The 13,081-nt window shown below is 41.5% G+C and overlaps 1 protein-coding gene across 9 annotated transcripts in view; it reads left to right on the top strand.

The window, feature by feature from the left end:
- The window catches only part of CLASP2 (cytoplasmic linker associated protein 2), a 182,124-nt gene that overhangs the window by 91,409 nt on the left and 77,634 nt on the right, over nucleotides 1-13,081 (top strand). For all 9 annotated transcript variants that reach the window (XM_047874374.1, XM_047874379.1, XM_047874377.1 and 6 more), the window contains 5 exons: nucleotides 2,304-2,363; nucleotides 3,552-3,629; nucleotides 4,366-4,533; nucleotides 6,722-6,777; nucleotides 8,190-8,363. In XM_047874374.1, the coding sequence (XP_047730330.1) occupies nucleotides 2,304-2,363; nucleotides 3,552-3,629; nucleotides 4,366-4,533; nucleotides 6,722-6,777; nucleotides 8,190-8,363 (536 nt within the window). The remainder of the gene's footprint in view (nucleotides 1-2,303; nucleotides 2,364-3,551; nucleotides 3,630-4,365; nucleotides 4,534-6,721; nucleotides 6,778-8,189; nucleotides 8,364-13,081) is intronic.

Consider the following 13,081-nt stretch of genomic DNA (forward strand, 5'->3'; position numbering starts at 1 on the left):
CTCGCGGTCTGTGAGTTCGAGCCCCGCTTCAGGCTCTGTGCTGACACCTCAGAGCCTGGAGCCTACTTCCGGTTCTGTGTCTCCCTCCCTCCCTCTCGGTTCCCCAACTCCTGCTTGCACTGTGTGTTTCTCTCTCTCTCTCAAAAATAAACATTAATAAAGGTTTTTAATTTAAAAAACAAATGCCTTGAAAATGGGAAGCAATTCAGTAACTGTAGGGGAATTGAGTGGGTGTTACCTAGGCAGAGATGTAAAGCTTCTGAGTGGTGCAGAGCCATCAGACAGGCCATTGAGGCTAGAACACGTGATAAACGGAAGGTTACAGTAGGAAAAGAGGCTGATGTGAATGGGGGAGGGAGGCCAGGAGTAGGTTAAAGTCAGTGTAGAGGGCTGTGAACGTCTACGAAGAGAAATTTCGACATTGCTTCATACTCGGACAGTTTTTGGTGAGGAGGTAATGTCATCCATCTTTTTATTTCAGCTATGACCAGTGATTAAAAAGGGACAGTGAGGGGGCGCCTGGGGGGCTCAGTCCATTAAGCATACAACTCTTGGTTTTGGCTCAGGTCATGATCTCACGGTTCGTGAGTTCAAGCCCCACGTCGGGCTCCATGCTGTCAGTGCAGAGCCTGCTTGGGATTTCTCTCTCTCTCTCTCCCTCTCTCTTTGGCCCACCCCCTTTGTACTCTCCCTCTTTCTCAAAATAAATAAATATACTTTAAAAGAAGGGGACAATGAGAAATATTGGTTTAATTAAGTAGGAATTATTGTTCTTGTAGCTCATGTAAGAGGGGCAGGGTCTGAAGTAAGCTGTATTGGTGATCACTGATTACAGAGTTCATTCAGTAAATAAATCCAAGGGATTTAAGGGTATAGAAATGAGAACTTGATCATTGGATATAGATCAGATGCTTCACACTGGGAGTTCTGCAGTCAGGATGCCAGGGTTTAGGTCCTATCACTTTGGGCAAGTTAACTTAACATTTTCTGAACTATACAGTATGGGCTAAAAGAATGGATTTGAGAGGGTAAGAATTAATTTGTTCTTTCGTACGTAGTGTTTGAGCTGACAGTCTCTGCCAGTGTAGAGATGTCCGCGAGCTGGTTGAAACTTTGACTTCACGGCCGAATGAAAGAACCAGTGCTGGAGGTAAAGGACTAGATGTGAGCAGCAGAGCTGATAGTCAGAGCTAAGGGTGTAGACGATTCAGGTGATGTTTCCCAAGTAAAGGCTACGAAACAGGTGGGTTACAAAGAGCGCCAACCAGGTGAACACTTATTTAAGGGAAGGTGGAGGAAAAGTGTTAATAAAAGAAGAAAAATAGGGGAGAACTGTGTCATCAGATGCCAAGAAAGAGAAGCTCAAGAGTGAGACAGTTGAAGGAGTTGAGAACGAGAGGGTATAGGAGGAAATATACAGACACTTGAGTAAAAATTACGTGTGTGCATGTTTAAGAAAACAGATGTGGAAATGGAAGATCCGTTCCATCTTTCTTGGTTACCTTTGTATGTCTTCAATTTCTAGTGCATAGTAGGTGCTCGGTAAGTATTTTTTAAAATGAAATAGTGTTAAGTTTTATAATTGACACACATTTTAAGTTAAAATCATGGGGAACCCTGCAGGTTTTTTTGAACTGTGTAGCATAGGAGTAGTTGGAGCCTTAAAGTAGTTAAGTATTTGAGAAGTTACAGTAACTAAAAACATGGGGTACCCGGGTGGCTCGGTTGATGAAGTGTGTGACTGTTGATTTCAGCTCAGGTCATGCTTTCATGGATCGTGGGATTTAACCCTGCGTAGGGCTCTGCCCTGACAGCATAGAGCCTGCTTGAGATTCTCCGTTTCCTTCTCTGCCCTTTCCCTGCTTGCGTTTCTTCTCTCTCTCTCTCAAAATAAAGCAATAAACCTAAAAAAAAAAAAAAAAAAAAAAAAGATAACCTAAAAATATCTCGTACTTTAAATTAAAAAAAAAATTTTTTTTTTTATTGTTTATTTATTCTTGAGAGAGAGACAGAGCGTGAGTGGGGGAGGGTCAGAGAGAGAGGGAGACACAGAATCTGAAGCAGGCTCCAGGCTCTGAGCTGTCAGCACAGAGCCTGATGCGGGGCTCAGACTCACAAACTGTGAGATCATGACCGGAGCTGAAGTCGGACGCTCAACCGACTGAGCCACCCGGGCGCCCCCCTTGTACTTTAATTCAGAGAACAAAGTACAGTAGAAGAAAGTGTTAATTAACAATTAGTTTTAAATAAACATAACTTCACATAGTGTTATAACATTTAGTTATAATTAACTTATTTTTCAGGCGCTCATTTGAATTTTTAGATTTATTGTTACAAGAGTGGCAGACTCATTCATTGGAAAGGTATGTATTAACTCTTCCTTTCCTGCTTCCCTGTCCTTCCCATTATCACCAGTTCTTTAGAAGTTGATGGTATTGGTTTTGCATTATTTCTCCTTTTGCTTAAAAGCTATTTATACTGGTTTCCCTTTAAAGCTGTAATGTAGTCTGATTCCTCTTACTTGGTGCAGCTATGATTTTCTTCTTTACTTACGGGGTGAATGAGGATCTCTTAAGTAGGATGGATTAAATAAGATACTGCAGGTTAATTTGGACAGAAATTTTAAAATGTATCTCCAGACAAGTGACCTAGGTTTCCTGAGGTATAATTAATCAAGTAATGAATGATTTAAGATAGAAGGAAGGTACTTCTTTTCAGAGGAGAAAGATTTTAAGAAGAGAGAGATTCATTGGAAAGTTTCTCCATACCAGCTGTCCAGTATCATTGGTAAGGTATATACTGGGCAGTATCTCATGCAGCTCTGAGATGAACAAGAGAAAAATGTAGGCAGCCAGCTAGCTAGTTGGCTATTTGCACGGTATAATTTCAAGTTTGAAGTTTGGCATATACCTGCATTTACATGGAAATTGTAAGAACCTATTCACAGCCTTTTTTTTTTTTTTTTTTTTAAATAAGTTTGTTTCGTGTAGGCATGATATAATTCTAACTTTCCTTTAAGTTCTTTGTGGCAACTACTATTTAGCTTGGTCCAGATCATAACTGATCATACTATTAGCTGATTATTTTCTACATTGGTGGGTTAGTGAGAACCACACCAAAGGGCTTTTTTTATTCGTTAAGAATTTAAAATGTAAGCACTATACATTTATACGTTATTTGGACTCTATAAAAATAATTATGTTCAAGTTTTTAATATTTGACTTGTCAGGAGGAAACCATCCATGAATGAAATATGTGGGGTTACTATTAGATTATCAGAAACTCTTACAATCTTAGATTATTACGCACTAATTAATCTTTTTACCTCCCCTGCCCCTTTGTGATTAATTTGTAACATATAGGCAGTATGATTTGTGGTGAAATGTGGTTTTACTCATGAATCTAAAGGTGTTTGGGGCACCTGGTTGGCTGAATCGGTGGAACATGCGACTCTTGATCTCAGGGTTGTGAGTTCGAGCCCTTTGTTGAGTGTAGGGATTGCTTAAAAATAACAAAATCTTAAAAAAAAGTAATATGTTTTGTTTTAATAGACATGCAGCTGTCTTGGTTGAAACTATTAAGAAGGGGATTCATGATGCTGATGCTGAAGCCAGAGTGGAGGCAAGAAAGTAAGTCTATAATGTATTTTTGTCACATCTTAAACATACTTGGATCTTTTCTTTGAAAAGAATTATACTGGAAGAATGAAAATAACAGCAGTGTCTCAAGTATTCTACTACATCAGCCCTTTAGTAAAATTGAGATAGATTTTTCTCCATTAAATCTGTATTAGATGTATGGGTCGCCTGGCAGACTCTGTTGGTAGAGTCTACGACTCTTCATCTTAGGGTTGTGAGTTTGAGCCCCATGTTGGGAGTAGAGATTTTTTTTTTTATATCTGTACTGGATGTCTAACAGTGGACTTCACATTGTCATTTGTATCATCGTTAGTATTCCTATTCCATCATAACACCTTCACTTTCATTATGAATAAAAATAACCGTCACTTATTGAGAATGTGCTAAGTACCTGATACTGTGGAGCAGTTGGGTCTACATTACTGTCTAGTCTTGGAAATGACCTGCAAACATGCTATCTCTGTAGACTGGCAACAGAAGTTTGGAGATTCAGGGGTTTTTTTCACGGCCATGCAAACAGTAAGGATCACAACCAGATTTTGGACTGAGATCTTTTCTCAAAAGCCTGCCATCTTTCCACCAAAACTTGTTAGATTTAGAAAATATTCACTTGATAGGTGGTGGATATATTAATATGGTCTCATCTTCGTTCGTCGTGAATGTGCACATTTTATGTAAAGCTATTACTTTATATTCTTTTGTTGTTACTTGTTCTTTTGTTTTACAGGACATACATGGGTCTTAGAAACCACTTTCCTGGTGAAGCCGAAACGTTGTATAATTCACTTGAGCCATCTTATCAGAAGAGTCTTCAGACTTACTTAAAGAGTTCTGGCAGTGTAGCATCTCTTCCACAATCAGACAGGTCCTCATCTAGCTCACAGGAAAGTCTCAAGTAAGGTCATATAAATGATAATTACTGATTTCTTACTCTCTCTCCAACTCCCTGTAGTTCCGTAAGTTAGATGGTTGGGTGTCTACTTGCTTCCCCTTCAAGCCTTAAAAGAATGATTACTGGAAAGTGTGGTTGACCTTTGAACAGTATGGGGGTTAGGGGCATCAACACCCCATGAAGTCGAACATCTGCATACAACTTGACCCACCCAAAACTTAACTGCAAACAGCCTGCTATTGACCGGAAGCCTTACCGAGAACATAAACAGTCGATGGGCACGTTTTGTATGCTCTATGTATGTTATATACTGTATTCTTACAATAAAGGAAGGTAGAGGAAAAAATATTGGGAAAATCATAAGGAAAAAACACATTTACAGTACTGTAGTGTATTAAAAAAAATCCTCATGTAGATGGACCCACTCAGTTCAGATCTGTGTTGTTCGAGGTCAGCTGTACTTACTCGTCTCTTGGTCTGTTGTTGCAAGGGTTGGATTACATGCTAGTGTAACTTCTTTTCAGGCAAAGAGTGTAGTGATTCAGATTTTGTGTCTGTGCTTTCATGCCTTTGAAAAAGATTGGGAAGCACTAATTTTTATATATATATATATATTTTTTAGTACCCCCAAAATAGTTGGTACAGTAGACCGCCCATTTCTAGGGCATTATAATGGAGGAATTGTAATGGGGATTCCGAAGTCATCTTCAGAACCCTTCCACTGCACCGTGTGACTAGTAAACACTGCTTTCCTTCCTTGCCTTTGCACAACCGAAGACTTGAGCCAGTTCCTCAGTGGCAAATTGGATCAGTGGCAGATTCGCTAGTATCTGACTCACCTCTGTTTAATTGCATTCTCATTATATCAGCTTCCTCAAACCCTTCCTGCCTTGGCAGCCTTAACCCTAACTTTCTCTCTCTCTAGCCCTGTGAGATTGCTAGAATTTCTGATGCCATGTCTACTCCCTAGGGTGGCCACAAGTATCTGCAGGTCTCCCCAGGGAAGAACAGCTCACAGAATGTGAGCTCACCTCTGTGTAATCCTGTGGGACCTCGGCCACACAAAGGTTGCCGGTTGCTTGGCGGGGCCCTGATGCAGGAGTGGGACGAGGGAGAGGCAAGTGAGGCACCCAGGGCACAGGATCCAGGAAGGCGCTCCCAGTGTTTTGTGAGTGCTGTACTTAACGTCCAGTGAAAAAGCAGATACGATCCATTTCAGTGTAATTATCATAGGAATAATTACCTTTCCTACCATGAACCTGTCTGGGGTCTTTGCTCCTCTTCCCGCACCTTTAAAACTTGTAGATAAACTTCCCTGATCCCCTAGACATATTATTTACCTATGGGCTGCAGAATAGCATTATAATGAAAGATAATCAAGATACTAAGGCAGGGGCACCTGGTGGCTTAGTCGGTTGAGCACCGACTTCCGCTCAGGTCAGTATCTTGCAGTCCGTGAGTTTGAGCCCCGCGTCGGGCTCTGTGCTAACAGCTCGGAGCCCGGAGCCCGCTTCGGATTCTGTGTCTCCCCCCCCCCCCCCTCTGTCTCTCTGCCTCTCTCTCTCTCTCTCTCTCTCTCTCTCTCAGAAATAAACATTTAAAAAACATTTTTGTAACGATAACTAGGGCAGATGGATCCTTTGAAATGATCTGAGCTGTTTTGCTTTCTAATCGTTGGTGTTATCCTCAGCAGTAGCCCTCAGCCTCGTTCCTCTTGTCCCAGGCAGTTACGCTCAGCACTGCCGTAGGCAGCGTGATACCTACACGGTAGCTGCCTGAAGTGCCGTTGGCCGCGCCCGTTACGGCTTAGGTGAAGAGGCTTTGGTCACGCTGAACTCCCTGTGTGCTGGTGATGACACTACCCCTGTCTCCTTCTAAGGAAGACATCTTGGGGTACAGGGGTTGGAGTGTGCTTTATTGAGTCTTGCGTGGTGAGCACTGTGATGGGTGCCGAGGACCCGGGTGAACACCAGCAGGCCGGTTGCTTGTCTTTGTAGAGCTTACGGTCTCTTCGCTGCTAGTTGTTTCATTTCTGCTCCACAGCTGAGGGACCACACCGTTCTGAAGTGATCTGTAAAAGGAAAATTAAAATGAAATTAAGACAACTCTTCAGAAAACTCAGTATTTCATTGTTCTGAGAAGAGTGATAAATTACATCTTCTTACTAAAAGCATTTATTTTTACCTTGCAGTCGCCCTTTTTCTTCCAAATGGTCTACAGCAAACCCATCGACTGTGGCTGGAAGAGGTAAACTGTCTTTTTCTAAGCAAGAGTCCAAGCATGTTGTACTGAATAACAAAGTAAAGCTACATCAGAAGTCATGTTACTATTTAAAATTGTTTTCGGGGCACCTGGTGGGCTCAGTCGGTTGAGCGGCCAACTCTCGACTTCGACTCGGGTCATGATCTCAAGGTCCGGGGATTGAGCTCCGGATCGGGCTCTGTGCCGATGGCGAGGAGCCTGCTTGGGATTCTCTCCCTGCCCCTCCCCACCTCGTGCACGCGAATGCTGTCTCTCAAAATACATAAACGTTTAAAAAAATAATAAAAGTATTTTCTCACCACGGGCCACATCGGAACAGTTTAAAAGTTACTGCTTTTAACTGTGTAGTGAGAACATCATCTTATGCAGTAAGCTGATACCACATATGTACGTTGTACCTACGTTTGTATACCATATACATATACTACACATAGTATGTACAATGTGGTGTATGTAATTATATGCATATGATATACATATACTGTGCAGAATAGAGTATAATCCAAGTTCCCTGAAGCACCGCTTACCTTTACTTGCGACGCACTCTTTTTTGTTTCACTTCCTTAAAATGTTGGTCATGACCCACTCTGTTGATTTCATGGCCTATTCATGGATCATAAGTCACAGTTTATAAAACTCTTCATTTTTAAAACTGAAAACTACAGACCAGAAATTGAATGGCTCACTTTGCTTTGCCTAAGAGGGGTAGAATTTGCATTATTTTCTGAATAACCATATGCTAGAGTGGGAGTTCTCCCTGCATGTCTCTGGTAGTAAGAAAAAACTGCTGTCCTCCGTGTACCTTGTGCAGTGCTTCCTGTGCTTTCTTTTCATGCATCAGTCATAGACACCGTCTCGTCATCCACAGAGCAGTTGTGTCAATTTCACCAATATAGAGGTTTTTCCCATTTTATGCAAGAGGAAAGTGAGGCAGAAGAACACTGGGGAGACTGTCCAAGAAGATTTAGGGGTAACAGGATTGAAACGGAAGGACCCCGACCTGAAAATACTGCGAAGTGCTTTCCGGTGTCCGTTTGTGCACCACTCCTCTTTGACCATTGGTCGTCATGGACTAGCTCGTCGTGGTTTTTTTTGTTTTGTTTTGTTTTTTCAACGTTTATTTATTTTTGAGACAGAGACAGAGCATGAACGGGGGAGGGGCAGAGAGAGAGGGAGACACAGAATTCAAAGCAGGCTCCAGGCTCTGAGCCATCAGCCCGGAGCCTGACGCGGGGCTTGAACTCACGGACCGCGAGATCGTGACCTGGCTGAAGTCGGACACTTAACCGACTGCGCCACCCAGGCGCCCCGCTCGTCGTGGTTTCAAGTTGATGTAACTTCCGTACTGTTTGTGGCGATTTAAATCGTATACGCCGCCTCTGCTCTGTTTCCCGTAGTGTCGGCAGGCAGCAGCAAAGCCAGTTGCCTTCCCGGAAGCCTGCAGCGTTCACGAAGCGACATCGACGTGAATGCTGCTGCTGGTGCCAAGGCTCACCATGCTGCCGGGCAGTCTGCGCGAAGCGGGCGGTTGGGTGCAGGGGCCCTGAATCCGGGTTCCTACGCGTCACTAGGTAAGGCCGCTCTCCGTGGGGTAGCGTCCGTTGTTTTCTCCCTGGTCTCAGCGAAGTCAGGCGACGGCGATATCTTAATCGCCTCTTGTCCATTCTCTCCAGTTAAGGATAGTCTGCATCTTTTAATAGAATAGGACATAGTTGGAAGGTACTCAAGCTGCCTTGTTTCGACTTTTCCCTTGTCATCCTCCCGAACATCCGCATCAGAGGAACAGTTCTTGACTCCGTAATTTGCCTATAGAATTTGCACCCTTCTGTGCTCCTGCCACACCCAACCACTGCCTATTTGAGGAAGTTGGGAAGGGCTTTGGCCTTGTAGCCAGCTTCTGTTCCCTTACCACGAGAAAGCCTTTCAGGGATCTGGGGAAAGTGCAAAGCTTAATTATAATCAGAGCTGAACCATGTATTCCCAGAGCTATTTGGAGTTTGTTTTTTATGTTTATCGACTTCGTGTTTTTTAGTTTATTTATTTAATAATCTTTACACGAGCGTGGGGCTCAAACTCATGACCCCAAGACTGAAAGCTGTGTGCTCTTCCAACGGAGCCAGCCAGATTCCTCTGTGTGTTATCAACTTTAAAAGTTTGAGGCTGGTGATTCGTAGTGCTTATCTCTATTTTTGTGCTTCATTTTTTTTTTTCCTCTTAGGTAGTATGGTAGAACCCTAGGCAGGCAGATCATTGGAACGCAGTAGGAAGTGCGGAGATAGTAGGATGAATTGTAGTACGTGATAAAGTGTGGCACAGCAACAGTCAGTGAGGAAAGGATACATTACTCGGTAAATAGGGTTTATAAAAATATAAAAATTTATTCCAGGGGCACCTGGGTGGCTCAGTCGGTTAAGTGTCCGACTTTGGCGCAGGTCATGATCTCATGGTTCGTGGGTTCGAGCCCCGCGTTGAGCTCTGTGCTGACCGCTCAGAGCCTGTATCCTGCTTCCGATTCTGTCTCTAGCTCTCTCTGCCCCTCCCCCACTTGTGCTCTGTCTATCTCTAAAATGAATAAACATTAAAAAAAATTTTTTTTTAATCCAGATGACTAAAAAGTTGGAAAGCAACTTGATGAAACCAAAGTACTTGAGTATTCATCTCTTCTCAGATTGGGGAAGGAATTTCTAAACGTAAAAGCCAAAAGCCAGGAGGGAAAAGTCCCTCTGATTTCAGTCTTAAGTGTAAAAATATAAAATTGAGTGGCTGAAAACTTAAAGGGGATAATTATACCAAGAAATAAAAAAGAATATTCATCATGTTTTTAATAATAGATATTATTAGAGTCAACCTTGATATGCAAACAAAGGACGTATGATCAAATTATGATATGTACTTAAAATACTAGGCAGCCATTAACGAGTAGTATTTTCAACAAAGATCAAATGAATGGTAGCTAACAATGTGATGATTTCATCATTTTCTATAAAAGTATACATAGATAAATATATATGGACTGAGATGTTAAATATATATGTTAAATATATATGAGATGTTAAATATATATGGACTGAGATGTTAAATATATATGGACAGAGATGTTAAAAAAGATGTCAAAAGTGGGTTGTTTAATGCTTTTAATTTTCGTAAAATGTTTCTGTGTTACAAAGTGAAAGGACAGAAATGTTCCCTTGTTAGGAATGCAGTGTGACTTGAGTATATGAAAACGAATCAACTAAGTACGCTCTATTAATAGAGTAATAGGACAAAACCAAAAAAACCACAGTTGTTTCAGTAGATGCAGAAAAGGCATTTGACAAAACCCGACACCTTTTTGTGAGAATACTAATCAACAAACTAGGAATGGAAGGAAAATTTGTGAACCTAGTGAAGAACATCTATGAAAAACCCGGGGCTAACATCATCCTTAATGTGACAGACGGGATACTTTCTCAAGACCAGCAGCAAGAAGAGAATATTCCACCCTTACCCTTCCCAACAACATTACCGTGGAGGTTCTAGCCAGGTCGTTAAGGCAAAAAAAGACATCAAATGTGTCCAGATTGGAAGAAAAGTAAAACTTTCTGTGTTTGCAGAAAACATGATCTTATGTAGAGAAAATCCTAAGGAACCCACAAAAAAACTATTAGAGCTTAAAAATGAGTTCAGCAAGGTTGCAGAATATAAGGTCAATGTACAAAAATCAGTTGTATTTCCGAATGCTAGCAATGAACAGTTTGAAATAATATCGATTATAATAGCATTAAAAAGCATAAAATACTTAGCAATTAATATAACAAAAGAAGTGTAAGACTTCTCTAGGAAAAACCACTCCCATGTTTCTTCTTTACTTTCACACTAATAATGCTGCTGACACCAGACGTGTGGGTTTTCCACACCAAACAGTTCTCCTACACCAGCTGGCTGTCCTACATTTCAGTTCCGTTCTGACACTATAGTAAGCGCAAAGCTCACAGGTTAAGGGCTCAGTCCCATAAGATTGCCCCTATCTGCCCCCACCCCAACACTTGAGGCATCACGTGCAAATCCAGGTTGTCACCCAAGCTTCTGACCAAACCAGCCATAAATCAGAGGTTCCCATAACCTCTTCAGGTTCAATTAATTTGCTAGCCTGACTCACAGACTCGAAACAGTCTACTTACTAGATTACTGGTTTATTACAAAGGACTTGTAAAGGATGTGAATGGGCAGCCAGATGAAGAACCACATGGGGCAAGGTCCAGAAGGGTCCTTAGCACAAGAGCTTCTGTCCCCATGGAGTCACAGCGTGCCACCCACCTGGTACATTCACCAACCCAGAAGTCTCTGAACCTTGTACTTTGGGGATTTTTAAGGAGGCTTCATCCTATAGGCATGATGAGTCATTAACTCAGTCTTCAGCTTTTCTCCCCTTCCCAGAAGATGAAGAGTAGGGCTAAAAACTCTCAAGCTTCTAATCATGGCTTCATCTTCCTGGCGACTAGCCTCCATTCTGAAGCTCTCCAGGAGCCACCAGGAATCACCTCAGTAGAACAAAAGACACTCCTGTCACCCAGGAAATTATAGGGGTCTTAGGTCAAGGTATCTGTCAGGCACCGGGGTCAAAGACCAAATATTAGAACAAAAGATATCCTTAGTGCTCTTACAATTTAGGAAATTTTAAGGGTCTTAGGTGCTCTGTCTCAGGAACCAGGGGACAGAGAACCAAGGGCAAAATGTATACATACACACACACACACACACACACACACACACACACACACACACACACACATATTTATATGTGTATTTATTTATTTTCACACTTGTTCACTGAAAACTATAACCTATAGTAAAAGAAATTAAATAAGATCTAAACTGATGGAAATACACCCAGGTTCTCTAAAGACTTAATATTATTAATATAGCAAATTCACCTACAGACTCCATGTAATCCCTGTCAAAAGTCCAGGTGCCTTTTTATAGAAATAAGCAGATCCTAAAATCCGTATGAAAATGCAAGGGATCAAAACTAGATGAAACAATTTTGAGAACAATCTTGAGAAAGTCGGTGGACTCAACACTTCCCAATTTCAAAACTTAAAGGCTAAAGTAATCAACTCTCTGTAGTACTGGCATAAGGATAGACATAGAGACCAGTGTAATGGAGTTGAGGGACCAAAAATAAACCAGTATATTTATGATCAGTTGATTTTTTTTTCACAAGGGTGCCAAGACCATCCAGTGGGGAAAGAATTCTTTTCAACCAGTGGTGCTGAAACAACTGGATAGCCGCTTGCCAAGGAATGAATTTGGATCCTTACCTCACACCATATCCAGAAAGTTAACTCAAAATGGATCAAAGACCCAAATTTAAGAGCTAAAACTATAAAACTCTTGGAAGAAAACATACGTGTAAATTTTTGTAACCTTGGATTTAATAATGTTTTCTCACATACTACGCCAAACACACAAACCATCTAAGAAAGGAGAGATAAACGGGGCTTCATCAAAATTTAAAACTTTTGTGCTTCAAAGGGCACCATCAAGAAAGTGAAAGGACAGAACAGAGAATGAGAGAAAACGTTTGCAAATTACGTATCTGATATTAGGGACTTAGATCCCAATTACATGAAGAACTCTTAGAGCTCAGTAACAAAAAGACAATTAAATTTAAAAGTGGGCAAAAGATTTGAATAGACATTTCTCTAAAGACAACATATTAATTGCCAGAAAGTGCATGAGAAGATGCCCGCCATCATTAGTCATTAGGAAAGTACAGATCAGAAGCATAATAAGCTATCCCTTCATATCCACGAGGGTGGATGTTACCAAAAAGATGGACAGTAACAAATGCTGGTGAGGATAGACAGTGCCAAGCGCTGGTGAGCACTTAACACGGTGCTGGTAAGAACACTGCTATGGCAACAGTTTGGGAGTTTCGCACGAAGTGAAATGGTTACCATGGGACCTAGCTGTTCCACTCCTTGCTGTATATCTAAGATACTATGAAGTATACGTTCTATAAAAACGTATACATGAGTGTTCATAGTAGTGTGGAAACAACCCCGATGTCCATCAGCTGGTGAATCGTTAAACAGATGTGTCCATACAGTGGAATGGAATATTAGGCAGCCATATGAGGGAGTACGTTACATAGAGGTACTAATCCGAGCTTCGGGATGGGTGCACCTTGAGAGCATCATGAAGTCAGACACAGACATTTACTGTTTGATTCCATTTACATGGAATGTCTAGAATAGGTGAACCCACGGAAATAGAAAATAAGTTAGTAGTTGCCAGGGGCTGAGAG

This window comes from Prionailurus viverrinus, chromosome C2 (assembly GCF_022837055.1).
Source record: "Prionailurus viverrinus isolate Anna chromosome C2, UM_Priviv_1.0, whole genome shotgun sequence".
In the NCBI taxonomy this organism is placed as follows: Eukaryota; Metazoa; Chordata; class Mammalia; order Carnivora; family Felidae; genus Prionailurus; species Prionailurus viverrinus.